General features: G+C 38.6%; 1 protein-coding gene across 1 annotated transcript in view; it reads right to left on the reverse strand.

Annotated features, from left to right (window-relative positions):
* BCAS3 (BCAS3 microtubule associated cell migration factor) overlaps nt 1–27,500 on the reverse strand; it is a gene marked incomplete at its 5' end in the record, with an annotated part of 537,991 nt that overhangs the window by 499,787 nt on the left and 10,704 nt on the right. Inside the window, one exon of the mRNA XM_081805976.1 lies at nt 10,876–11,030. Coding sequence (XP_081662102.1) covers nt 10,876–11,030 — 155 coding nt within the window. The remainder of the gene's footprint in view (nt 1–10,875; nt 11,031–27,500) is intronic.

Here is a 27,500-nt window from a genome sequence, read left to right on the forward strand (position 1 = left end):
AAAGAATCATCTGGTCTAAAATCTCAATGATGGCAAGACTGAGTCACAAACATATATAATTTATATTTGCATATTTTCATGCCTTATAATTTTAGATAATTTCCTATTTAAAATAGTGTTAACCCTCTAAAACAATCATTTTTTTTTCATTTTTTGTTATCACTTCTGATTAGTTCCCATCAAGCTGACCAATACTTTTTAAAACAGGAAAGCATACATAAAGAAAAAGGACAGAAAGCAAAGGCATAGAATATGAGAACTATGTGATCAATGTACACTCTTTCTGTAGTTGTAAATAACCCCCAGACCAGATTTAAAGAATATTAATATATGGCCAATTCAAAAAAATTTGGGACTCAGTTTCAAGATTACTCATTGTTTCTGGGGCGCCTGGGTGGCTCAGTCATTAAGCGTCTGCCTTCGCCTCAGGTCATGATCCCAGGGTCCTGGGATCGAGCCCTACATCGGGCTCCCTGCTCGGCGGGAAGCCTGCTTCTCCCTCTCCCACTCTCCCTGCTTATGTTCCCTCTCTCGCTGTGTCTCTCTGTCAAATAAATAAATAAAATCTTTTAAAAAAAAAGATTACTCATTGTTTCTGCAGATGAAAATCTGATTGGGCTCATATCCTATAAGTCCACTTAGATGTAGTTCAAAACAGGCAAAACTATCATAATTTATGGTGTTAAAAATCCATGTAGTAGGTCAATTATATCTATATAAAACTGGAAAAGACAAACTAAAATATTTCTAAAAATCAACATAATTGTCTATTTCCTGGTTTTGACACTACACTATAGTTTATGTAAGATTCCACCTTTGGGGGAAGCTGGGTGAAGGGTATACAGGATTCTAAATAATATTATGCAACTTCCCATGAGTGTATAATTATTTCAAAATAAAAAGACTTTACAAATCAATTCAAAAATAGGTAAAAAAAAAAAATAAACAAAAGAGAGGGCAAAAATTACCCACACATATATGGTATTACTGCAATTAAGAGGGGAAAGTATGTTCTTTTCAGGAAATGGTGCTGAATCGATGAAGTTTTTGGGTTTTTTTTTTTAATTTTAAGTAAAAGGAGCCTTGACCCCATCTCATACTATACACAAAAAATTTCAAATGGATCATAAAACCAAAGATAAAAACAACCTCTAACAGAAAATATAAGAGGGGGTGCCTGGGTGGCTCAGTTGGTTAAGCATTGGACTCTTGGTTTTGGCTCAGGTCATGATCTTGGGGTAATGGGATTGAGCCCCATGTCGGCCTCTGTGCTCAGTGCAGAGTCCGCTTGAGATTCTCTCTCTCTCCCTCTGCCCCTCCCCCAACTCACGTGAATTCTCTCTTTCTCTCTCAGATAAAAAAATAAATCTTTAAAAAGAAAACATATCTTCATGGCCTTAGAGTAAACAAGGATACAAAAGGCATTAACAGAGTAAACCACTTAAAATTTGATCCAGATTTCTGTCATCAAAAGACAACATTAAGAAAGTGAAAATGTAAGAATACCTACAAAGGAGACTATTAAGACAAATGATGAAATCAGAAAATGGATTGTAGGTTACATAATAGTATTTTATCAAATATAAATGTCCTGGTTTTGACAGTGCTATAGTTGTATAAGATAATGTGGTTATTCTTAGGAAATATACAATGAATTATTTCTGGAAAAGGGGTACATAATTTCTCCTACTGATAAATGGTTCAGAAAAAATTTTGCACAAATAAAAAATTGAGAGACTAATACAGCAAATGAGGCAAAATCTCCATAAGTGGTAAATCTGGGTAAATCAAGGAGTACCTTGTAAAATTTTCTAGAAGTTTAAAATTACTGCAGAATGAAACTCCACAGTGAGATACTGGTACATACCTACCAGAATGGTTAAAATTTTAAAAGCTGAAAATACCAACAGCCCATGAGAAATAGAGAGCAAATGAAACTTTCATACATTGCTAGTGGACATACATATTGGTAAAACTACGTTGGGAAAACTGGCTATATGTACTAAAGTTAAACATACACCTACACTATGACACAGCAAATCTACTCCAGGTCTATACATCCAAGAGAAATGGGTGCAGTGTATGTCTGCCAAGAAACATATATAAGAACGTTCATAGCAGCTTTATTCATAATACTCAAAAACCGGAAACAACAAAAATGACTATTGGCTATATAATGGACTGTTTAAAATGTGTTGTATTGATAAAATACTACACAGAAAAAAATAAGAACAAATTACTGCTATGCACAAGAACATGAAAGAATCTCATAGCCATACAGCTAAGAGAAAGAAGCCAGACATAAAAGAATACAGACTGTACTATCTACGACCATATACATTTTTTTTTAACATGAAGTTCAAGAACAGAAAAACTAATCTCTGGTGACAGAAGTCAGAATACAGGTTACTTGGAGTTACGAGGCGGACAATATTAACAGGGAAGAGGGACTCTTCAGAGTTGCTGGAAATGTTGTATATCCTAATCTGAGTGATGTACAAAGTTTATATACATATATAAAAATTCAATCTGTACACTTAAGATCTGTGTACTTTACGGCATTTAATATATTCAATAAAATTTATAACAAGAGAATTTATAACAAAAGAAAACACTACCTTCCACAAATGTCTACTTTTGTCCAAAGAATACCTTCTGCTTTAGAGTAGAAAAACATCAAAAATATTTCAAACAAGAAAAATTCCAATTTACGATAATAAATTTCAAACTCAGAGTGTGTATATTAAATCAACAAAGTCAGATAAAGCCACTATTAAAATAAGGTGAGATTAAACTTCAGATGCAAGATTTCTCTAAAGTGACACACTCTAAGCAGAAGTATTTTTCTCCATTAATACAGGTGGATTCTAGAAGTTATTTCAACATTATTCTTCATTTTTGCTTTTATTCACTTCATGACTCCCAAAGCTCTTCCACTGCAGATGACTAAAGATCAGTCCTTTATTTCCCTTCCCAGTAATAAGAGACTAGACCAAACAAAATAAGGCCCCATTCTCAACGAACACTATTTTTTGATTCAGGTCCATATTCAAACTTTCTCTGCTTGCCAGTTACCCCAAATCATGGACTTTATATTGCTCCCAAATGAAACTCATAAAAATTGTTTCCTGGCTAGCAATCTTGACATGGCAAGGTCTATTGGCATCCAGCTTCTAATAAATAATAGACTAACTGGTATTTACCTCAACTATGCCCTTGCATGTTTCTCTAACGCTGTGGTATAAAGCTACACACACTATAACCTTTAGGGCAAATACTTCCTTTCAAGGGACAGCTGCACTTTTCTTAATGCAATGTGTTAGCGACACCTAGTGTCATTATCTTTGAAGTACATTCAAAGCTCCAAGACAGCACTCCAAATGTTAACTTATCAAACCTAAAATATACATGAGTCAACATTTGGTGCTTTCCTGGAGCTGGAGCGGAAGTGGGTGGGGGGATGGGCTAAATGTGGAATGGGTATTAAGGAGGGCACTTGTGATGAGCACTGGATGTTATATGTAAGTGATGAATTGCTAAATTCTACTCTTGAAACTAATATTACACTGTATGTTAACTAACTAGAATTTAAAAACTTGAAACAAAAAAAAAAACCCCTTTGAAACTAAATAAATAAATATACTGTTTCATGCAAAGCAACTGTCATCTTCTAGGTGTTGTAATAAACACATTTTAAAGACTGTTTAAGATATTAAGAATTTCAAAAGAGGATGATAAAACTAAGTAGCCATTCAAACACATAGCAAAAAAGTAGGGAAAACTATCAGGACGTTTACAAAGGTTATCTCAGGTTTCTTAGCCGCTGAAAATTTTAAATGAGAATTCTTTATTACTTACACTACGCAATGCAATTTTTGCCTTATATAATGTTTAACATAACGCAAGTCTAAGTCTAATAATAAAATTACATTTCTTCTAAAACTATGCCATCTTACATACCAGGTAGCACCAGCCCCAGGTCAAAACCCTGGGAACATCTTTGACTCTTCTCTCCTCTTAATGTATTATCAGATACCACAACAAACTTAGTTCAGGCTCACAACATCCCACATTTAGATAATGTTGAAATTGACTCCTAACTGGCCTGATAACCTTTTCTTTTCTCCTTATTCTCCATCCATTCCACCGTCACTGCAAGAAAAATATTTATTAAATATGGATTTTGGAATGTATCTCTTGTTACTCAAAGATTTTTAATGAGTTCATACTGGCAAAATCCAAGTCCTCATCCTGCAATTCAAATTTCCTCCCTGAAACTTCTATATCTTATTCTATGTCCAGAAAGCATATAACCACTAAAATGAATGTTAATAATTATAGAAATGATCGTCTGTGTTAAATGACATAACACATGACTACACAACGTCTAAAACATACCCATTGTCGTAACTCCTCCTCCACCTGGATGACATGTTGATAGTGTTTGGCAAACCATGTTATGAATGCCTGATTATCTATTTTTTAATTTCCATTCTGGCACAGATACTTCTGTAAGCAACAAACGCATATTTGGATGATGTGCAACTGGCAAATAGCTGGCAATGTCTAAAAGCTTACTCTCATTTTCTGTACTTATTTTGTTGTATACAGTAACAAACATTTCACTACGACCAGCACTACCAGTCCATGGTCCACAAACTTAAAACCAAACTCACCATTCTTCCACTCATATTTGCTCTTTATCATACCTTTCCTACTTTTGTAAGACTTACCGCTGTCTAATCTGTTCAAAGTCTTCAAATGGCTTCTCCAACTCAAGGTTTTTGTGGACAAAAAAAAGTGTACAGATAATTCCTAAAAGATATTCAAATGTCCAACAATACATGAAAAAGTGTACCAATATTATTAGTCATCACAAGGTACCACCCATCAGAATGGCTAAAATTAAAAACATGGACATCACCAAATGTCGATGAGGTTATGGAACAACGCATCCACTGCTGGGGGAAATGTAAGATGGTACAACTACTTTAGAGAAAGGTTTGGATGTCTGTTATAAAACTGGCCACACTCCTACCCTATGAAGCTGTAATTCTACTTGTAGGTCCTTACCTAAGAGAAATGAACACACTACTTTACAAAAAGACTTACAGAAGATCTTCATAGCAATTTTAGTCAGAAAAGGCAAAAGTTGTAAACAGCCCAGCTATCCATCACTAAGAGAAAGGATAAACTATGGTATGTTCATACACTGGAGTATTATTCAGCAATAAAAAGGAACAAACAACATGGGTGAATCTCACAAACATGCTGAGTGAAGGAAGCCTTACACACACAAAAATGTGTATAGTATAATAGCACAGGAAATTCTAAAACAGGCAAGACTAATCTATAGTGGGGGAAGACATGAGAACAGTGGTTGCCTCTGCATGGTATAGAAGAAAAATTAATTGGGAATAGGCATGAGGGAAATTTCTTCAGTGATAAGCATGTTCTAGATCTTGACAGAGATTTGGGTTACGTAGGTGTATACACTTGTCAAAGATTTGTGTATCTAGGGGTGTCTGGGTGGCTCAGTCAGTTAAGCGTCTGCCTTCAGCTCAGGTCATGATTCTGGGGTCCTGGAATGGAGCCTCACATCGGGCTCCCTGCCCAGTGGGGAGTCTGCTTCTCCCTTTGTGCTCTCTCTCTTGCACGCACATTCTCTCAAATAAATATAAAAAAAAAAGATTTGTGTATCTAATTGTGTGTATATTTTAACAAAAATTAATCAAATATTGAATTCTAGTTAATGATATGCATGCAAACATGGTGGGGGAAAAGTCTACTGATGTTTGCAATTTATGTTAAAATGTGTTGAATGAGATGGATATGAAATAAAGTAAGTATAGTAAAATTTTAATGGTTCAATCTAGGTGGTGGATATACCTGTTTTCACTGTAAAATTGTTTCAACTTTGCTCTGTATTTACAACTTTTGAAATCTGTGGTTGACCAAGCTCTAGCCCACCACCACCTCTCAGGCATCATCCCCCAACATTCTTCACCTTGCCCACCCACCTCCAGCTGAACTGCCCCCTTGCTGTTCTTGAATATAGAGGAAATGTAATCCTTGCATAGAGTACTGGCTTTTAATGCTCCTCCCTCAAAAACCCAGAAGGATCACTCCTCCACACTTCTGCTCAAAAAATCTTTGAGAGAGGCTTTTCCAGACCACCCTGTATAACACAGCAACCCACCACAACATCAACCACCCCACCCTAACATTTCTTACCAGCTAGCATGCTACATGTTTGTTTATTATCATCTTCCCCACCTACCTAGAATGGAAAGTCTGCAAGAAGAATGATTTTGTTTTGCTCATTGTTGTTTTCCCAGCACCTTGAACAGGGTCTGGCTTGTAAAAGGCAATCAATAAATCTTCACTGAGTGAATGAATTAATAAATAAATGGGGTAAATATAAGTGGCATGGCTTTATAAGAATGCAATCTGGTAAATCTATCAAGAGCCTTGGTGTATCTACTTTTATTGATCTCTCCAAATTATATGATCATAAAGATATTTATCTCAATACTCTTTAAGAAAAAAAAATATTTAAGAAATCTAAATCAAGGGGCACCTGGGTGACTCAGTCGTTAAACGTCTTCCTTAGGCTCAGGTCATGGTCCCAGGGTCCTGGGATCGAGCCCCACATCGGGCTCTCGGCTTGGCAGGAAGCCTGCTTCTCCCTCTCCCACTCCCACTGTTTGTGTTCCCTCTCTCACTGTGTCTCTCTCTGTCAAATAAATAAAATCTTATAAAAAAAAAAAGAAATCTAAATCAATGTCCAACCATAGAGGAAAGAACATTTCCACCTCAGAGCCACTGACTACTGTTCTAAGCTTACCCTTGCTAAATCTTAATTTCTATGCCACTTCCTTATTATTATGATCTCTTATTCTTTTCATATTACAATTTAAGTTGTATATTATTTTTATTTAAATCCATCTTTCCTACTAGCTCCATTAGAGCAAACACCATGTCTGTTTTGCTCAAAATACATATTTTATCCCAGATCTGTGCTGAATAAATGAATGCCTTTTTTTTTTTAAGTAGGCTCCATGCCCAGTGTGGAGCACAACACAGGGCTTGAACCCACGACACTGAGATCAAGACCTGAGCTGAGATCAAGAGTCGGACGCTTAACCAACTGGCCACCGAAGAGCCCCAATAATGAACACCTTTTAAGTCCTCATTGTTCATGGCATCAAGTCATTCTATGTATAAGACTGGGAGAAAAGAAAAATCAAGAATGTACATAGGACATATTAAAATGACTGAAATAAAAACTGGTAACAGCTAATAGAATTCAAGGAATTGTGAAAGGAAGAGTACAGAACTGCTTATTTTTTCATATGAATCACACAAAACTATTCGATTTTTAATCCACATACAATCTTGATTTTTTTTAAGTTAAGGATTTTAAGCAAGAGAAACTATATTTATATTACCAAAAAGACGCAATGAGATTGTTAGGCATGAGTGGGAAAAGGGCCTGTTCATCCAGAACATCAACAAATAATCCTGCTTTCTTATGTGGCATCAGATGTGTTGAGATAAGGGGCCTGACAGCCTGGGAAAGCTGGGAAGGCCGGTGTTTTCTTCCAGCCGCCCCATATACAGAGTGGTGGGAACTGGGCAGCAGAACAACTACTTCCGGGCGGTCCTGCTTCTGAGCGAACTCCACTTAACCATATATCGAGACACCATTTGGGCCTTGTTCAAATTTGTGCAGTTCGTAAATAGATAATTTTTTAAATGTGTAACCAGGATCTGTTTACTTTCTCAATCTGAGACTCCCAGGTTATATAAAATCAAGAGAAGGGAACCCTGTTCACAAACTTGAAGCAAAAAAACGAGCTCTGGCTTGGATAGGGATTGACTTTCTGCTCACTCACACGTACTTCAAAAGCAAATACGATTTATGGTCTGCAAAGATCCCTAAGAGCCAGGATTATTTCTAGGTTGACCAACGTAAGTTCCCCACTGTCTAGCACATGGTAACACTTCAGTGATTACTGAATAGCTGACTAGTGATAAGTTTTGGAAGGGTTTAGTTAGTAATGGGTATCAGTCACAGTACTCTATAAGAGATGAAGAGTTGAAGGCACACCATAACCTTGTATAATGAAAACTAAAACTGAACCGCCAAAGTACTTGCATGGCATATCTTCTGCGATCACATTTGGTGAGTAATGAAGTACAGCTCTGAGATCATAGGCTTTGAATTTGTGGTCAGATAGAACTGGGTTTGAATTCCGATTCCACCTCTTACAAGTGGTATGACGTTACCACCTGTAAAACAGGATAACTTCTACCTCACAGTGTACGACAGATGAGATTCTGTGTCTATAAAATGCTTTGAACACAGTAAGAGCACAATCAATGCAACAGAAGGAGCTCATTTTCCCAAACTGCCTCCTAATTCTTGCAACAGTCCTCACGGGGCTATAATACTATAATAGCAAACAACCAGCTAATGAATATTGCATGAAGAAAAGATTCTTCGAGGCTCTCAAAATGCAATCTGGGCATAAGAATTACTTTAAACAAGTAATTTAAATTACTCAGAAGACCTCTAAGTCCCTCAGAGCTAAATACAAGTTAACTTTAAAACTATTTAAAGTGATACCTCTAATTATAACCGGAACAAGTGGGTAGCCTGAGTACCACCAAAGGAATGTACTCAGTCCAGTCAACAACCCTAATCACACAGGCTCAAGCTTCTTGTTAAAGCTCTAGCTTCCCCTCTGCCTTCAAGTCTGTCAACAAACAGTGTAATGGATCAAAATATTGTATCTCTTAATAAGAAAGTTACATTTACTTTCCCCTGATCACAACCTAGAAATATTTCTCTTGGTGGTGGGGGGAAAAAAAAAACCACTGCTTAATTTTAAGTCCTCTGTCCATGCGTCGGTATGACACTTAAATTACAAACAGCATTGAAGGGCCATGAAAAATGTCAACTAGGGGCGCCTGGGTGGCTCAGTCGTTAAGCGTCTGCCTTCCGCTCAGGTCATGATCCCAGGATCCTGGGATCGAGCCCCGCATCGGGCTCCCTGCTCGGCGGGAAGCCTGCTTCTCCCTCTCCCACTCCCTCTGCTTGTGTTCCCTCTCTCGCTGTGTCTCTCTCTGTCAAAATAAATAAATAAAATCTTTTAAAAAAGTCAACTACCCACCCCAAAAGGCAAAAGAAAGAGGACACTCATTTCATGACATACCAGGATTCTTCTACCTCTGCAAAATAAAGCCAATCTTTAAAAACAAACCCTAACCCTAAATAATTAATAATATCATACATAATTATATGATTAGATGAAAGACCAAAGTTCATCATCAGTGACTTATCAAAGACTAAATAACTTTTTATTTAAAATATTAAAGGGGCGCCTGGGTGGCTCAAATGGTTAAGTGTCTGCCTTTGGCTCAGGTCATGATCTCAGGGTCCTGGGATCGAGCCCCGCATCAGGCTCCCTGCTTGGCGGGGAGCCTGCTTCTCCCTCTCCCTCTACTGTTCTCCCTGCTTGTGCTCTCTCGCTCTGTCAAATAAATAAATAAAATCTTTTAAAAAAAATAAAATATGAAAGAATTCTGAAGTCCAATGTGATCTTTATTTAATAATCTTTATGCCACTGAAGCCAAATTCTGTACTCAAGAACATCCTGAATTCCTTTAAATTTGACATAATATACTATGTTTTTCTATAAATCTTTTAAGAAGGAATGATATTACCGGACAGAACCAAAAAGAGGGGGGAGAAATTCTAGCTGAAACACATACACATACACCAGGGGCTTCAAACAATTTGGTGAGTAAATTTATTAAAGGTACAAATAGCCTTGAGCTTCCAACTGCAAAAGAACCACACAACAGAAGCTCCCCTCCGCGCCCCCCCCCCACCATCGACTGGAGAGATCTAATATTTCAGCCAGGCCAGAATGTAAGGACAAGCCAAAGTATGCAATCTGTATTACAGTTCACTCAGCTGTGATCCTACCAAGCCTCTTGGTAGGTCATCCCAAAGAGGAACATGTAGGATTTAAGAGGAAAACTGGGACCAATATTAGGCAATTTTAAACACTTACCAAAATTGAAATTCATCTTATACAGATGCACAGACATAAAATAACCTTTGTTCAGATTCATGTATTACATCATTATGTCTAATAGTAGAAAAAAGAGACATTCAAGTATTTTCAATATAGGAACAAATTACATAAATTAAGGAAAATCCAAATAATGGGATTATATGCAGCTATAAAATTCAATGAAGAAGCTCTCTGAATACTGACATTATGAGTAAAACACAGCAAGGTACAGACTAAGTTGTATAATGTGCTCCCATCTGTTAGGGAGAGCAGGGTGGCAGAAACAAATTTATTTATGTTTTTATTTGCATAAAACACAGCTATAAGGATACACAGGAAACTAAAAATCCGTGTTGCCTCAAGGGGAAATGCGGAACAAGGGTGGGAGGGAGTTTTTTAACCTTTCATAACCTCAAGAATTTTGTACCACATGACTGTTTTAACCAATTCAAAACACTGATTTTTAATGACTGCTAATTTTAAAAAAGAAAAGAAAAAGCCTTCTGTAAGTTTGTTTACTCTTCTGGAAAATGGGAGGGAAATAATAATAATAATACCTACTCAATAGAGTTACTATGACAAAAAAATGAGATCTTGCATGTAAATTGATTCCCACAATTCCTGGCCGGGACATCACAAATCATTTATAGCCCCTCTGCCCCTTCACTTGTCCCTTGTTCTTTGTGCCTTGCACAGTGTTACACAAACAGCAGCCTCTTAGCAAATGCTTGTGGAATAAATGGATGAGACCTTACAGAAAGTATGGCCAGATTTCACATCAGCTAGCATGCTGGCCAGTGTTATATCTTAGGGATTCAAACACATCCAGACTTACCGGAATGCTCCAGACCTGCATTCCATCACTGTAGCCGATCATAATCAGCAGAGGTGGCTCATTCCCAGTGCTGTGTATTTCATGAAATTCCAGATTTCTTGATGTATCTGTGTTAGAATTAAGCCACGAAGAAGCAAATTAAAAAGAAAACTACACTTCTTTAATATCATTAGTCTAACAATTGTTTAAACTGTTTTTCAGTAGAAAGTAAGTATTTGGAAGACATCAGTTATAAGAAAGTGAACAGGAAGCTGAAATTATAAAACTAGTAGTTTTTTTTTTAACAGTACCTATAATTATCTGCACAAGTAAGACTTTAAAAAAAAAAACTCTCACTGGAGAACTTGGGAATATTAATACCAGGAACAAAACCATCTGCAAATGATACATAAAAAAAATATTTTACCAAAATTAATTAAATATAAATATGAGTATAACCTACTAGAATTTCTAATATTTGTAAAGCTAACAGTGGAAGACAAGCCACATTCCTTCATGTTTAGGAATTGAATTCTGATGTACCTGAACACCAGGCATATGGTCCACTACAATAGAATTATAGGTACCTGTCTAATCGACCCAATTCGCATCAGTGATTAAGCATCTGTTATATAATCAGTATTATGAAAGATATCCTTCCTGAACAAAACCATTGCACCTCACAAGACACAAATTCAAGCACTCTATTCTCAAATCACAACCTTATCCTCCAGCAAGTTTGCTCAACCACTTCCATTATGATCCATTCTCTGACTTCATTAGGTCTTCTGGTCCACCAATACCACTGCCTTCTCCCTATTCTTCAGACCACCTTATATTGACTCTCCTTCCGTCTTACGGTCTTTGATCAATCATCTAACTTCTGCCAATAATCTACAGTCTCTGATCTCTTTTTATGGGATTTCTGCATGGCACCCATCTCGCAAAATCTCAATCCTAGACAAACCCAACTACCCACTATCTTCATACATTCTATGGCAATCAAGTACTGCTACAGGAATATCACACAATTAGACAGAATTGGTACCACTATAAATTAATTTATCTCTACAAACCTCAACTGGACCCTCAAAACAGCACATCACATTTACTCTATTTTCTGAAACTTCACCTATAATTTCTTCAATGACTTTCTTAAGCTTTCTCCAAGCCCTGACTCCACCCAATCTCTCCTTACTCAGGAGATAATGTGTCTGCGACTGCACAGGGAAACTAGAAATTTCCTGTTGCTAAAGACCTGAGTGGACTGGTACCACTCTGTTCTCATTCCATCTCATTCCAAACCGTGGTCTTTCCTTCTGTCTAGACTAAATTTCTCCATCTCTGCTTTGGATCCCATTCTCCCCTACCTTCTCAGGAGCCTTTTTCTAATCATTTCTTTCCTGTATCTTCAATACCTTCCATGCTACTAGATATTTTCAATGAGCATTTAAACATGCTGAAGTGCCTCCTACCTTTTAAAAAACTTCAAATAAATCAGTGCCAGGGGAATTTTAGATGAAGATAACAAAGGTAAAATTAGGAAAACATGCGTGGATAATGTAGAAGCACATTTTGTCATCATGGTACAGGGAAAGACTTCTTAATAGGACACACAAAAAAAGTCTTTGCATGAAAGATTGGCAAATTCTACTACATTATCTCTTACATTAAAATGGAGAACTTCTGTTAATCATGAGCCACCCTTACCAGAAAAGTGAAAAGACAAGACACAGCAGGGGAGAAGAGACTGAGAACAATTATAACCCCACAGGGACTCATCTTGTACGTGTAACAATTAAAAACCAATATGAAAAAGTCAGTCACTAGAAAAACAGGCTGGAGACATGAAAAAACACTTCAAAAAGAAGACATTCAAATAAATCCACCATCAATAAATATGAAAAGTGGCTCAATCTCATTTGTAATTAAGCAAGTATTGATTAAAACCACAATGACAGGGGGGCCTGGGTGGCTCAGTCGTTAAGCGTCTGCCTTCGGCTCGGGTCATGATCCCAGGGTCCTGGGATCAAGCCCTATGTCGCCTGCTTCTCCCTCTCCCACTTCCCCTGCTTGTGTTCCCTCTCTCGCTGTGTCCCTCTCTGTCAAATAAATAAATAAAATCTTTAAAAAAAAAAAACCAACACAAGAATAAAACCAAGTGTTAGCAGGATGTGGAATAAAGTATTGCATATTTACTGCTAGGGAATGTAAATCAGTACAACCACTTGGGAAAACAGTCTGACAATATATGCCCAAGTTGAAGACACAATGTCCTTTGACCAAGTAGCTCTACTCTAGGTTTACACTCATTAGAAAAAAAAGAGCATATATACACCAGGAGACAAGCACAAGAATATTCACAGCCACATTATTTGTGGGTTTTTTTAAGATTTCATTTTTTTTTGAAGTAATCTCTACACCCAGTGTGGGGCTCAAGCTCACAACCCCAAGATCGAGAGTCGCATGCTCTTCCAACTGAGCCAGCCAGGCACTCCCTTAGCAGCATTATTTGTAAAGAGCCAAAAGCTGGAATCAATCCAAATGTCCATCAAAAGGAAAGCAGACAAGCACAGCGGTATACTGAAACAATGGAATACTATTCGCCACAGAAAAATAATGAACCACTGCCACACATCATAACAGGGACGAACCTCACAAACATAATGAGCAAAAGAAACCAGACACAAAAAAACTATATAGCGGGCGCCTGGGTGGCTCGGTTGGTTGGGCGACTGCCTTCGGCTCAGGTCATGATCGAGTCCCGCATCGGGCTCCCTGCTCGGCAGGGGGTCTGCTTCTCCCTCTGACCCTCTTCCCTCTGACCCGCTTCCCTCTCTCCTCTCTGTCTCTCATTCTCTCTCTCTCAAATAAATAAATTAAATTAAATTAAAAACTACATAGCAAATAATTCTATTGACATGAAATTCAAAATCACCAAGCAATTAGGTAACAATATTCTCTCTCTTACCCTAGGTGATAGTTACACAGGTGCTGGATTTGCAAAACTACATTCACTGATCTACCTTTTGTATTATCTACCATGATATATTTGTACAGTAAGGCTTTAAAAAATCATAAATTGAAACACTATCCTTCTCCCTTTATTTAACTTCATTACTCTCCTCTCCTTCCAGAAGCTGAATTCCTTGATTAAGTTGTTTGTAACTGTCATCTATACTCTATCTCTCATTCACCCCAAATCCATCTCAAAATGGTTTCTGCCCCAACACTCCTCCCAAGTGACTTCTGCTGTGGTCACCAATAATCTCCAAGTTGTTGAATGCAATGTATGTTTTTTAAGCCCATCTTGCTAGACTATTTAGCAGCTATAACCAACGTTCACCATTTTCTCCTTAAAATATTTTCCTTTGGTATTCCAGGTACAACCTTCTCCTAGTTTTCCTCCTATCATTCTAATCATTCCATGACCATTTCCTGCACTGGCTCATCCCTTTCCTCCTACTCTTTAGATACTGGAGTTGTTCAAAGCTAACTCCTAGACTGTTCTCACAGTACAGCCTACCATGGGTCTCATTCCATCCACTGCTTCTCTTAGTATCTGCTAGTGACTTCCTCAACATAGGTTTTTGGAGGTCTCAGTAGAAGATCAAATTCCACTCAAAGGGAGCGCCTGGGTGGCTCAGTTGGTTAAGCGACTGCCTTCGGCTCAGGTCATGATCCTGGAGTCCCGGGATCGAGTCCCACATCAGGCTCCCTGCTCAGCAGGGAGTCTGCTTCTCCCTCTGATCCTCCTCCCTCTCATGCTCTCTGTCTCTCATTCTTTCTCTCTCAAAAAAAAAAAAAAAATCTTAAAAATTCCACTCAAAGATCATGATTTCCTCCACAAACCTGATCTTCCTCCACAAACCTGATCTTCCTCCAAGGTTCTCTATTTTGGTGAATAGCATGATTATCTAACCAGTTGGCAAAGTTGGGAATCACCTTCTTCCTTTCCTCTAACAATAAATCTATCAGTAATCTATCACCTGTGTCTTTCTAAACAGCTCTCTTCTTACACCACCACTACGCTGTCCATTATAACATCGACTCTAAAAGCATAAAATGGCTTCCTGCATCCACCATTACCCCCAAACTCCATACAAAAGAGTGTTTTAAAAAATATAAATAATGGCATATCTCCTCACCTCCATCCTCTATTATTAGTGACTTCCTGTTACTCAAATATAAAGATCAAAATGTTCAACATAGCCTGTAATCAGGAATTTTTTAATACTTTACTTTTCTAATACTTTTCTTTTGACAGGAATTCACTGGCATAAAGTTAATAAATAATACATGATTCTATATCCAGGAAAATTCAGAATTATAAACTTATTTTCCAAGGGCATAATTCTCTTTCTACCTAGCATTTACGTGGTCTTTTGTAGTTTTCAATGTGCTTTGGTATACAGATCAGCTAATCTGACATACAACAATCCTGTTTTATGTGCAGAGCAGGAGCCAATTTCATTTTATCATTGACAAGAACAAGTTAGGTATAATGTACTCAAAGCTGAAGAGAAATCTCAGGATTCTTGACACTCAATCTAGTCATCTTTCTACTACAGCTACCATCTTGATCACAGGTTGTTACTTTTAGAAGGGCTCAAATGCCACATATAAAACCCTGCGGTCATTATATGAACAAAATCTCCTTTCTCTTATTTTAGATTCTGCTTAGTCACTTGTACTATTTTTCATTCTCTAGATGGTGCTACAGCAGACTTCATCACTCTGGAATGAAACTCCTAATTTTGTAAAAATTGTAGGTTATTCTTCAAAACTGTTATAGCTTTAAGTAATCACTATTCTTTGACTTTTCTTTATATCCTCTCTTATACCATCACTAGTTTTTCAATCCAGAACTGTTCTTTATCTTCCTTACTGGTTTCTTTTTTCTTATTTCCCCCCTAAATATGGACTTTACAGTCTTTCCTATAGAGACATGTAGCATTCCTTTGTGGTTTTAGTCAACTACAACATTCTCCTTTTATTCACCCATCCTCCAAAACCTTGTCCACTCCTCCGTATACTCTCCCTCCTTAGAAAAATGTTTGCAATTGGGGGCGGAGGCCCACTGGGTTTTCTGCTCACCTAAAAAAATCGAGGTATGAAGTGAAATTAGATCTTTCTCCCAAACCAGCTGCTTCTGTATTCCATGTGTGTATTAATAGCAGCAATGTACTGCCAATACTCAGTCTAAAACCTGGGAAGTCATTTTTAGTAGATGCTAATAGGTGAATGAGGATTAAGGCAGGAAAGAACATTTCAACCAGAAGGCTCCCTGTACAAAGGTCCTGAGGCATGAAAAGTTCTGTGCCATTAATGACCTGAAAGCCAAGTAGGGTTGAAGCACAGCTCTTGAGGGGACAGTTAGATGGGGGAAGGACTAAGAGTTTGAAGCACTTGTGAGACACCTAAGTGAAATGTCTAGGCGTAGCTGACACGTGGACCCAAGCACGCTAGAGCAAGAGAGGCTTGCAGCAGCCATTATCTCTGTATGCCCTACACACTTCTTACTCTATGTCGCCCCCCTTCCTGGTAACTGATCTTACTCCCCATCAAGCACAGGGACAGGCACATAACCAGCTGAGCCACCCTTTCCAGCTATATGATGTGAGTAGGTTAAAAAAAAGAGTTCTTTTTATGCTGGAGCAAACCAGTTGGTTAACAAGATGTGTTCTGGGACTCAAATTATACACTCACCTTTAAGGAATCTGATAGAAACATCAGAGTATTAAACTGTTTTGGCTACTTACACCTTTTTCAGTATGGAGCCTCAAGAGAAACAAGTTTAGGTATAAGTCAGACTGCATGGAAGCAGAAAAAGAACATTGAAAATAACACAATAGGACTTCATCCCCCTCACGAATGAGTTCCAAAAGCAGTAGTCTCCACCTAACACCAAGCCAAAGTCAGTACAATAATTAGGAATGGAGATACCTAAGAGAACCCAGGATTGGAGAATTCCAATAAGCCAAGTCCCTTAGAATTATCTCCTGTTAGTCGTTGCCTAGTCAACCCCCAACCACGATAAGCCATAATCAAATGGGATGCAGCCTGGAGGCAAAGGGCCAACTGGTATCACTCTATCATTCCAAGCAAAAAAAGCAGAGCTCCCTGGCCTGTTGGAAAGACTAGAAAGCAATCACCAGAACAGAGTTTTCAATCCAAACACTGCAACTTTTAAATTAATTAATAGCTAATAGAGTTTCATTAAAAATATAAAATAACTTAATGGGTGCCTGGGTGGCTCAGTTGGTTAAGTGACTGCCTTCGGCTCAGGTCATGATCCTGGAGTCCCGGGATAGAGTCCCGCATCGGGCTCCCTGCTCGGCAGGGAGTCTGCTTCTCCCTCTGACCCTCCTCCCTCTCATGCTCTCTGTCTCTCATTCTCTCTCTCTCAAATAAATAAATAAAATCTTTAAAAAAATAAATAAAATAAAATAAAAAAATAAAAATATAAAATAACTTAAATCTATAGACAGCTAATAAACTTCTAAATTGTTTTGCCAGAAAAACTCCAGGTCTGGCAAAGAGAAGCCTAAATACCTGATACCATCTCCAGGTACCCATAACTGCTCTACAAAGAATTCTGCAAGGTGCTAAACTAACATGGCTGCGACCAGAAGATTCCCTTCCCCTATCTCTCCTAGGGTCTCATGAAAGACAAAAGGCAATGAACAAGGAATTGCACCCCAGATACACCAGGCACCAGGGAAGGGCAGATTGTCTGATCACGAAACTCCAAAGCGAGGGAAAAGTTAGCCCTTGTTAGCCTTCTTCAGTGAGATGCTTGAATTGCAACCAATCAACCCTACTTTTTTTCTTTTCCACAGCGAAATTTTCTTTCAATTGTAAACATCTCAGGTTGCTGCATAAAGACCTAAAAAAAAATATTTTTGAAGAAAGAACACAAATGGGGCATCTGGGTGGAGCAGTCAGTTAAGCGTCCGACCCTTGGTTTCAGCTCAGATGATGATCTCGGGGTCATGAGATCAAGCCCTACATCAGGCTCTGAGCTCAGCGCAGAGTCTACTTAAGATTCTCTTTCTCCAGGACGCCTTGGTGGCTCAGTCGATTAAGCGTCTGCCTTGGGCTCAGGTCATGATCCCAGTGTCCTGGGATCGAGTCCCACATGGGGCTCCCTGCTCAGCAGGGAGTCTGCTTCTCCTTCCCCCACTCCCCCTGCTTGTGTTCCCTCTCTCACTGTCTCTCTTTCTCTCTGTCAAATAAATAAATCTAAAATCTTTAAAAAAAAAAAAAAAAAGATTCTCTCTCTCCCTCCCCCTCTCCCCACTCCCACTCATGCTCAATCTCTCTCTCTCTCAAATAAAGGAAAGAAAGAAAGAACACAAATAGACAAATTCAAGAAATGCTGTAAGAGACTGAGGAAGTAAGGGGGATCAAGTATCTTGGTAACCTTTACTATTGCCTTAAAACTTAAGAAGTGTACACACACAGTCCTAGGGTCAGAGACAATAAAAAGTACATCCATTAAAAACCTGGGCCAGGGCGCCTGGGTGGCTCAGTCGTTAAGCGTCTGCCTTCGGCTCAGGTCATGATCCCAGGGTCCTGGGATCGAGTCCCACATTGGGCTCCCTGCTCAGCAGGAAGCCTGCTTCTCGCTCTCCCACTCCCCCTGCTTGTGTTCCTGCTCTCGCTATCTCTCTCTCTGTCAAATAAATAAGTAAAATCTTAAAAAAAAAAAAAAAAAAAACCTGGGCCAAAATCTCATACAATATCAATATGTATAGAAAGGAGAGACCAAAGTACATGTGAGTGTGCTAAAGTATTTAAGAGGAAAATGTATACATTTAAAAGTTTAATAAATCAACTGGAATATGGGATACTACATTTAAAACAACCACTATAAGTTCAATAGCACACAGAGACTAAAATAATTTTCAAGCAGGATCCATCTACATTTCCAGATGCATTTTACTTCAATAAAGCAAAGGCTTTATGGAATATTATGCCAGCAATTCTTACTTGCTATTAAAAAAAAAACAGAAAATCATGCCTAAGTAAAGATTATTTTGAAGAAATTTTCTAAATGTTAGTTTTGTAACATTAAAATCATTTTCGTTTTTGCTGCTGACATGAACCTATGCCCTTAAAAATTATTTTTAACATTTTTGCAAGCTTTTGTTACTATCTGCACTAGTATTTCCAAGACCACGACCCCATTTACTTTGTTATTAAAGCAAGAAAGTTCTCTAATGGGGCACCAGCCTGGCTCAGTCAGTGGAGCATACAACTCTTGATCTCAAGGTTGTGGGTTCGAGCCCCACATTGGTTGTAATTACTTAAAAATAAAATCTTAAAAAAAAAAAAAAAAGAAAGTTCTCTAATACTTTCTGACACACACAAAGCAAAAATATACTTCCAGAAGAGAAAGAAGAGTCTGAATTCAAGAGGAAAAGATGATAGAAAACAAAAGATGAATAGTTACCTAGTTATTAATAAAGAGGGAAAAGGAGAGTAGGAGGATCCAATGCTTGCCTCATCCCTTCTACACAGCCAGATAAATATCAAATCATTCTGAACACCCAGGAAATCGATCTGAGGACTGAGAGAACAAACTGTACAACTAGAGGGAGAAAAAAGGCCACATCGTGAAAGGTAGGAGGTGTAGAGATGTGATTTGGGGGAGAAAAGAATCACCGGTGCTACAGAGAGGAGAGAGCCCTGATCAGGGAGAGAGGCACGAGAGAGGGAGACAGAGACACAGAAGAGTGAGAGAGAGAAAGAGAGAGAGAGAAAGAGAACAGAGCTCAGGGCATTGCACAAGAAAAACACTTCCCCAAAACCACTGACGGGGAAATAAGAGGGACTGATTATTTCAAGTTTTTAAAAGCAGTGGAGCTCAAAGTCTTAAATTTGAGAAGTCTGCACCATCACCAGGTGAAGCCTGGAGGGCACAGAGGTGCTCCTGTGGAGAAGGAAGGCAGTGGCCCGGGAGCGGACAGCATGGTCTAAGGATTCCCTGGGTCACATTGGGAGAAACAGTTCCCCTTGTTCGAGTATATCTGGGAGAGGTGGCACTGCCTTGTGAGGACAAAAGAGCCAGTGGGCGTCACTGAGCTGCCCCATTCATTAGCATAGAAGGAGCAGAAGGAGCTGCTGAGGGCAGCTAACTTGGATGCCAACTTTCGGCTACACTCTACCATAAACTCCAAGCCTCTGCACGTTCATGCAACTGACCTTCTGGGACAAACCAGCACTAGCCACAGCACGGTGAGACCCTCACCCAGAGGATCAGCGTGGGTCTGTGCTGCACCAGGTCCCGAAAATTTGGAGTCTGAAACGCAGCCAGTGGGCCTGAGATAAAACACAGGAGCACTGTGCCCCGGGTGAGCAGATGGCTTGGACATAGATAGGATGAAGAGAGGGATCTGACGGAAGCTGGGGACAAAAGAGGGGAGACTGTTCACACTTCTATGAGGGCTTCCTGAATAGCAGAAGGCACGAACTCCCCTCTCCAAGGACAAGAGAGTCAGCTGATGCCATTTTTACCCCTGTCCATCAGCAGGGATGGACTTCAGTGAGCAGCACAGTGCCCACAGGGGAGGCGTGAGCCACTTACACCAAGCCCCGAACCCTGCACTGGGCAGGTACTTCTTTACTAAGACAAGTGTGCCTGAGAGTCAAAGAAGCAGCAGGCCCCTTCCCCAGAAGACCAGCACAAATCCCCAAACACACCAAGCCTACTGACCATACAGTACTGCAAAGCTTCAGCTCCAGGGGAAATAGGATCCAGCCTCTTTTAATAAGCAGATCAAAACACACTTAGTTAAAACTCGCCATACAGTGGACAAGGTCCAAACGTTCCCAACTGCAGTCAAGGAGAAATTCATATCATAGTAAAATTTTCAAAATAAAGAGATAAGGAAAGAATCCTGAAAGCAGCGAGGGCAAAGAAATCCCCAACCTACAAAGGAAGACAAGGTTAGCAGATCTCTCCACAGAAACTTGGCAGGCCAGAAGAGAGTGGCATGATATATTCAACGTGCTGAATGGGAAAAATACGCAGCCAAGAATACTTGATCCGGCAAGGCTGTCATTCAGAATAGAAGGAGAGATATAGAGTTTCCCAGACAAACAAAAACTAAAGAAGTTCATAACTACTAAACCAGCCCTACAAGAAATATTAAAGGAGACTCTTTGAGTGGGAAATAAAAACCAAAGCAACCAAGACTAGAAAGGAAGAAAGAAAATCTCCAGAAACACTGACTTTACAGGTAATACAATGGCACCAAAATTCATATCTACCAATAATCACTCTGAATGTAAATGGACTAAACGCTCCAATCAAAAGACACAGGCCATCAGAATGGATAAAAAAATAAGACCCATCTATATGGGTCTCATTTAGACCCAAGAGACTCATTTTAGACCTAAAGACACCTGCAGATTGAAAGCCTGGCTGGCTTAGTTGGTGAAACATGCAACTCCTGATCTGGGGATTGTGATTTTGAGCCCCATGTTGGGTGAGGAGCCGACTTAAAAAACAAAGTGAGCATTTATCATGCTAATGGACATCAAAAGAAAGCCAGATTAGCCGTATTTATATCAAACAAACTAGATTTTAAACCAAAGACTGTAACGAGAAATGAAGGGCACTATACCATAATAAAGGGGTCTATCCAACAAGAACCTAACAATTGTAAATATTTATGCCCCCCAACTTGGGAACATCCAAATACATAAATCAATTAATAACAAACATAAAGAACCTCCTTGATAATGATACAATAATAGTAGGGAATTTAACACCCAAATTACAACGGACAGATCATCTAAGCAGAAAATCAACAAGGCAACAATGGCTTTGAATGACACACTGGACCAGATGGACTTAACAAATATATTCAGAACATTTCATCCTAAAACAACAGAATACACATTCTTTTCAAGCGCATATGAAACATTCTCCAGAATAGAACACATAATTGGTCACAAATCAGGCCTCAGCAAGTACAAAAAGACTGAGATCATACCATGCATATTTTCATACCACAACACTATGAAACTTGAAGTCAACCACAAGTAAAAATGCAGAAAGACCACAAATACGTGGGGATTAAAGAACATCCTACTAAAGAATGAACAGGTTAACCAGAAAATTAGAGAAGAAATAATTAAAAAAAAAAAAAAAACCTGGGAGCAAATGAAAATGAAAACATGAGAGTCCAAACATCCCAAACCTTTGGGATGCAGCAAAAGCAGTCGTAAGAGGGAAGTACATAGCAATACAGGCCTAACTCAAAAAGCAAGAAAAGTCTCAAATACACAACCTAACCTTACACCTAAAGAGCTAGAAAAGGAACAGCAAATAAAGCCTAAAGCCATCAAAAGAAGGGAAACAATACAGATTAGAACAGAAATAAATGATATAGAAACAAACAAAAAAACAAACAAAAAACAGTACAACAGATTCTTTCAAAGAATTAATAAAACTGATAAGCCCCTAGCCAGACTTATCAAAAAGAAAAGAGAAAGGACCCAAATAAATAAAATCATGAATGAAAAAGGAGAGATCACAAGCAACACCACAGAAATACAATTAAAAGAGAATATTATGAAAAATTATATGCCCACAAATTAGGCAATCTGGAAGAAATTCATAAATTCCTAGAAACATATAAACTACTAAAACTGAAACAGGAAGAAATAGAAAATTTGAATACCAGAATAGAAATTGAAATAGTAATCAAAAATCTCCCAACAAACAAAAGTCCAGGGCCAGATGGCTTCCCAGGGGAATTCCAGCAAACATTTAAAGTGTTAATACCTATTCTTTTCAAACTGTTCCAAAAAAATAGAAATGGAAGGAAAACTTCCAAACTCTTTCTGTAAGTCCAGCATTACCTTGATCTCAAAACCAGACAAAGACCCCACCAAAAAGGAAATTACAGACCAATATCCCTGATTGACATGGATGCCAAAATTCTCACCAAGATACTAGCCAATAGGATCCAACAGTACATTAAAAGAATTATTAACCACAATCAAGTGGGATTTATTCCTGGGCTGCAAAGGTGGTTCAATATTTGCAAATAAACCAACGTGACAGACCACATTAATAAAAGAAAGGATAAGAACCATATGATCCTTTCAACAGATACAGAAAAGGCATCTGACAAAATGCAGCATCCATTCTTGATAAAATCCATTCTCAACAAAGTAGGGATAGATAGAACATATCTCAACATCACAAAGGTCATATACAAAAGACCCAGAGCTAATATCATCCTCAATGGGGAAAAACTGAGAGCTTTTCCTCTATAGGCAGGAACAAGACAGGGATGTCCACTCTCACCACTGTTATTTATCATAATACTGGAAGTCCTAGGTGCAGCAGTCAGACAACAAAAAGAAAGACATCCAAATCGGAAAGGAAAAAGTCAAACTTTCACTATTCACAGATGACATGATACCCTACATAGAAAACCCAAAAGACTCCACCAAAAAAGTGCTAGTACTGATACACAAATTCAGCAAAGTCGCAGGGTACAAAATCACCATATAGAAATCTATTGCATTTCTTTTTTTTTAAGAATTTATTTATTTATTTGAGAGGGAGAGGGAATGAGCAGTGTGGAAGGGCAGAGGGAGAGAGAAAGGGAGAAGCAGACTCCCTGCCGAGCAGGAAGCCCAACACGGGACTCAATCCCAGGACCCTGGGATCATGACCTGAGCCAAAGGCAGACGCTTAACCAACTGAGCCACCAAGGTGCCCCTGCTGCATTTCTATACACCAACAACGAAGCAGCAGGAAGAGAAATCATGGAATCAATCCTATTTACAATTGCACCAAAAACCATTAGATACCTAGGAATAACCCTAACCGAAGAGGTAAAAGATCTGTACTCTGAAAACTATAAAACAATTATGAAAGAAATTGAAGATGACACAAGGAAATGGAAAGATATTCATGCTCATGGATTGGAAAAACAAATATTGTTAAAAAGTCTATACTACCCAAAGCAATCTACACATTTAAGGCAATCCCTATCAAAATACCACCAGCATTTTTCAGAGAGCTAAAATAATCCTAAAATTTGTATGGAACCAGAAAAGACCCCAAATAGCCAAAGCAATCTTGAAAAAGAAAAGCAAAGCTGGAGGCATCACAACTCCAGACTTCAAGGTATATTACAAAGCTGTAGTCATCAAGGCAACATGGTACTGGCACAAAAACAGACACAGACCAATGGAACAGAACAGAAAACGCAGAAATGGCCCACACCATATGGTCAACTAATGTTTGACAAAGCAAGAAAGAATATCCAGTGGAAAAAAAGACAGTCTCTTCAACAAATGGTGTTGGGAAAACTGGACAACCACATGCAGAAGAATGAAATTGGACCATTTTCTTACACCATACACAAAAATAAATTCAAAATGGATGAAAGGCCTATATTTGAGACAGGAAATCATCAAAATCCTCGAGGAAAAAACAGGCAGCGACTTCTTACTAGACATGTCTCCGGAGGCAAGGGAAACAAAAGCAAATATGAACTATTGGGACTTCAAGATAAAAAGCTTCTGCACAGGGAAGCCTGTGTGGCTCAGCCCATTAAGCGTCTGCCTTTGGCTCAGGTCATGATCCTAAGGTCCTGGGATCAAGTCCCGCGTCAGGCTCCTTGCTCATCAGGGAGCCTGCTTCTCCCTCTGCCTGCCATTCCTACTTGTGCGCACGCTCTCTCTCTCTGATTTAAAAAAAAAAAAAAGTTTCTGGCACAGCGAAGAAAACAATCAACAAAACTAAAAGGCGACCTACTGAATGGGAGAAGATATTTGCAAATAACATATCTGATAAAGGGCTAGTATCCAAAATCTATAAAGAACTTACTAAACTCAACACCCCAAAAAAACAAATAATCCAGTTAAGAAATGGGCAGAAGACATGAATAGACATTTTTCCAAAGAAGACATCCAGATGGTAACAAACAAATGAAAAGATGCTCAACAACACTCAACATCAAGGAAATGCAAATCAAAACCATGATGAGATACCGCCTCACACCTGTCAGAATGGCTAAAATTAACAACACAAGAAGCAACAGGTGTTGGTGAGGATGCAGAGAAAAAGGAACCCTCCTAACACTGTTGATGGGAATGCAAACTGGTGCAGCCACTCTGGAAAACAGTATGGAGGTTCCTCAAAAAGTTAAAAATAGAACTATCCTATGACCCAGCAATTACACTCCTAGGTATTCAGCCAAAGTATACAAAAATACTGATTTGAAAGGGCACTTGCACCATGATGTTTATAGCAGCATTATCAACAATAGCCAAATTACAGCAAGAGCTCAAATGTCCATCAACTGATGAATGGATAAAGATGATGTGGTATCTGGAAAACAGTATGGAGGTTCCTCAGAAAGTTGAAAATAGAGCTACCCTACAACCCAGCAACTGCACTACTGGGTATTTACCCCAAAGATACAAATATAAGGATCTGAAGGGGTACGTGCATCCCAGTGTTTATAGCAGTACTGTCCACAATAGCCAAACTATGGAAAGAGCCTAGATGTCCATCAACAGATAAACAGATAAAGAAGAAGTGGTATATGTATGTATACACACACACACACACACACACACACACACTGGAATATTATGCAGCCAACAAAAAATGAAATCTTGCCATTTGCAACAACGTGGATGGAACTAGAGGGTATTATGCTAAGCAAAATGAGTCAATCAGAGAAAGACAAGTATCATATGATCTCACTGATATGAGGGAGGGAAAAACGAAACAAGACAAAACCCAGAGAGGGAGACAAACCATAAGAGACTCTTAATCTCAGGAAACAAACTGAGGGTTGCTGGAGTGGTGGTGGGTGGGAGGGATGGGGTGGCTGGGTGATGGACACTGGGGAGGGTATGTACCATGGTGAGCACTGTGAATTGTGTAAGACTGATGAATCACAGACCTGTACCTCTGAAACAAATAATACATTATATGTTAATAAAGAAAAAAAATAGTAAAAAAAAAAGATGATGTGGTGTGTACACACACACACACACACACACACACACACACAGAGGAATATTACTCAGCCATCAAAAAGAATGAAATCTTGCCATTTGCAACAATGTGGCTGGAGCTAGAGTGTATTATACTAAGCTAAATAAATCAGTCAGAGAAAGACAAATATCATGATTTCACTCATGTGGAATTTAAGAAACAAAACATGAACAAAGGAGAAGGGGGAAAAAAAGAGGGAGGCAAATCATAAGAGACTCTTAACTACAGAGAACAAACTGAGGGTTGATGGAGGGAGGTGGGCAGAAATGGGCTAACTGGGTGATGGATATTAAGGAGTGCACTTGTGATGAGCACTAAGGTGTTATATGTAAGTGATGAATCACTAAATTCTACTCCTGCACCCAATATTACACGATATGTCAACCAACTAGAATTTAAATAAAAACTTAAAAAAAAAAGAAAAGGAAATATACACTAGTAAGCAAGGAAATTGAAGTCATAAAAAGAAAAAAAATAAAACTATAACCTTTCAAAGAGAAACACAGCAGGAAAAGTTTATATGTCATAAATAATCACCCAGACAAATGAATATTTTATTTCCCACAAACAGGGCCCAACAAGTTGCCATTATTTGAGTGAACCGCTAATAAAGAATCCAAAATTCAAAAGAAGCCCATTTGCAGAAGTGCAACTTAACCTCTCTCTCCTGGACAGTAGCTTTCAAAAAGATATATAGCATCATATTCTTAAACTCTTAGAGGAGATGAAGACTCAAGAGTAGGATATCAGTCAAAATCCAACTAGAGAATGAAAACAACTCGGTGTGTTCATAATTGGGGATTTAATGAAGACAAATGGTTACACAGATGACGGAATAGCTGAGAGACCAAAAAAGAAACTGTGAGGCTACCTACTGCATTAGCAGCAGGAAGCCATGACTGCCCTAGGCTAGAGAGACACCGGAGTGCAGGGTGCTGGGTCACCCGGCAGAAGCTGGAACACCACTGGAGCTACCTAGAAGAAGCCAGAACCACAGAGGAAATGCAGCCACTAACAGAGAGAGGAGAGGGAAGAGTACTCTCCCCTTTCTTCCATCCTCTCCTTCAATTTCTCACCAGTGCCTCCCAAACTCAGCAGAAGACAATAGACATGGTATCGTGGGAAACAGACAAGGGACGGCCACCTAGCAAAACAGTGCAGGAAGGAGCAATGAAATGGAATGTAGGAATGTATCTGAGAACAAAAGGGCCAATCCAGACATAAATTCTGTTCAGGAAAAATTAATTCTAAAGTCTAAAACATTCAACAGTAATAAGTGTGCAGTTATAAATCCTAGACATCTCATCAAATTTGAATTAATAACTTCTTTTTTCTAAGAAATCTATATGTCCTAGAGTTTAAGGCTAGGCACTGTATGTTACAGTTACTTTCAGACTTGTACAATACAGTATCAGTTCTAATGAAGTCTCTATAGTATGATTATATTACTTTTTAAACTAAAAATGAATTTATTTTGAAAACTAAGAAGTTACTTTAAGAGAAAGTAATCTGACTAAAGTTAAGAGTTCTCATTTTGGAATCAGGTCAACCT

Source organism: Leptonychotes weddellii, chromosome 15 (genome assembly GCF_054177405.1).
Source record: "Leptonychotes weddellii isolate Sample4059 chromosome 15, ASM5417740v2, whole genome shotgun sequence".
Taxonomy (NCBI): Eukaryota; Metazoa; Chordata; class Mammalia; order Carnivora; family Phocidae; genus Leptonychotes; species Leptonychotes weddellii.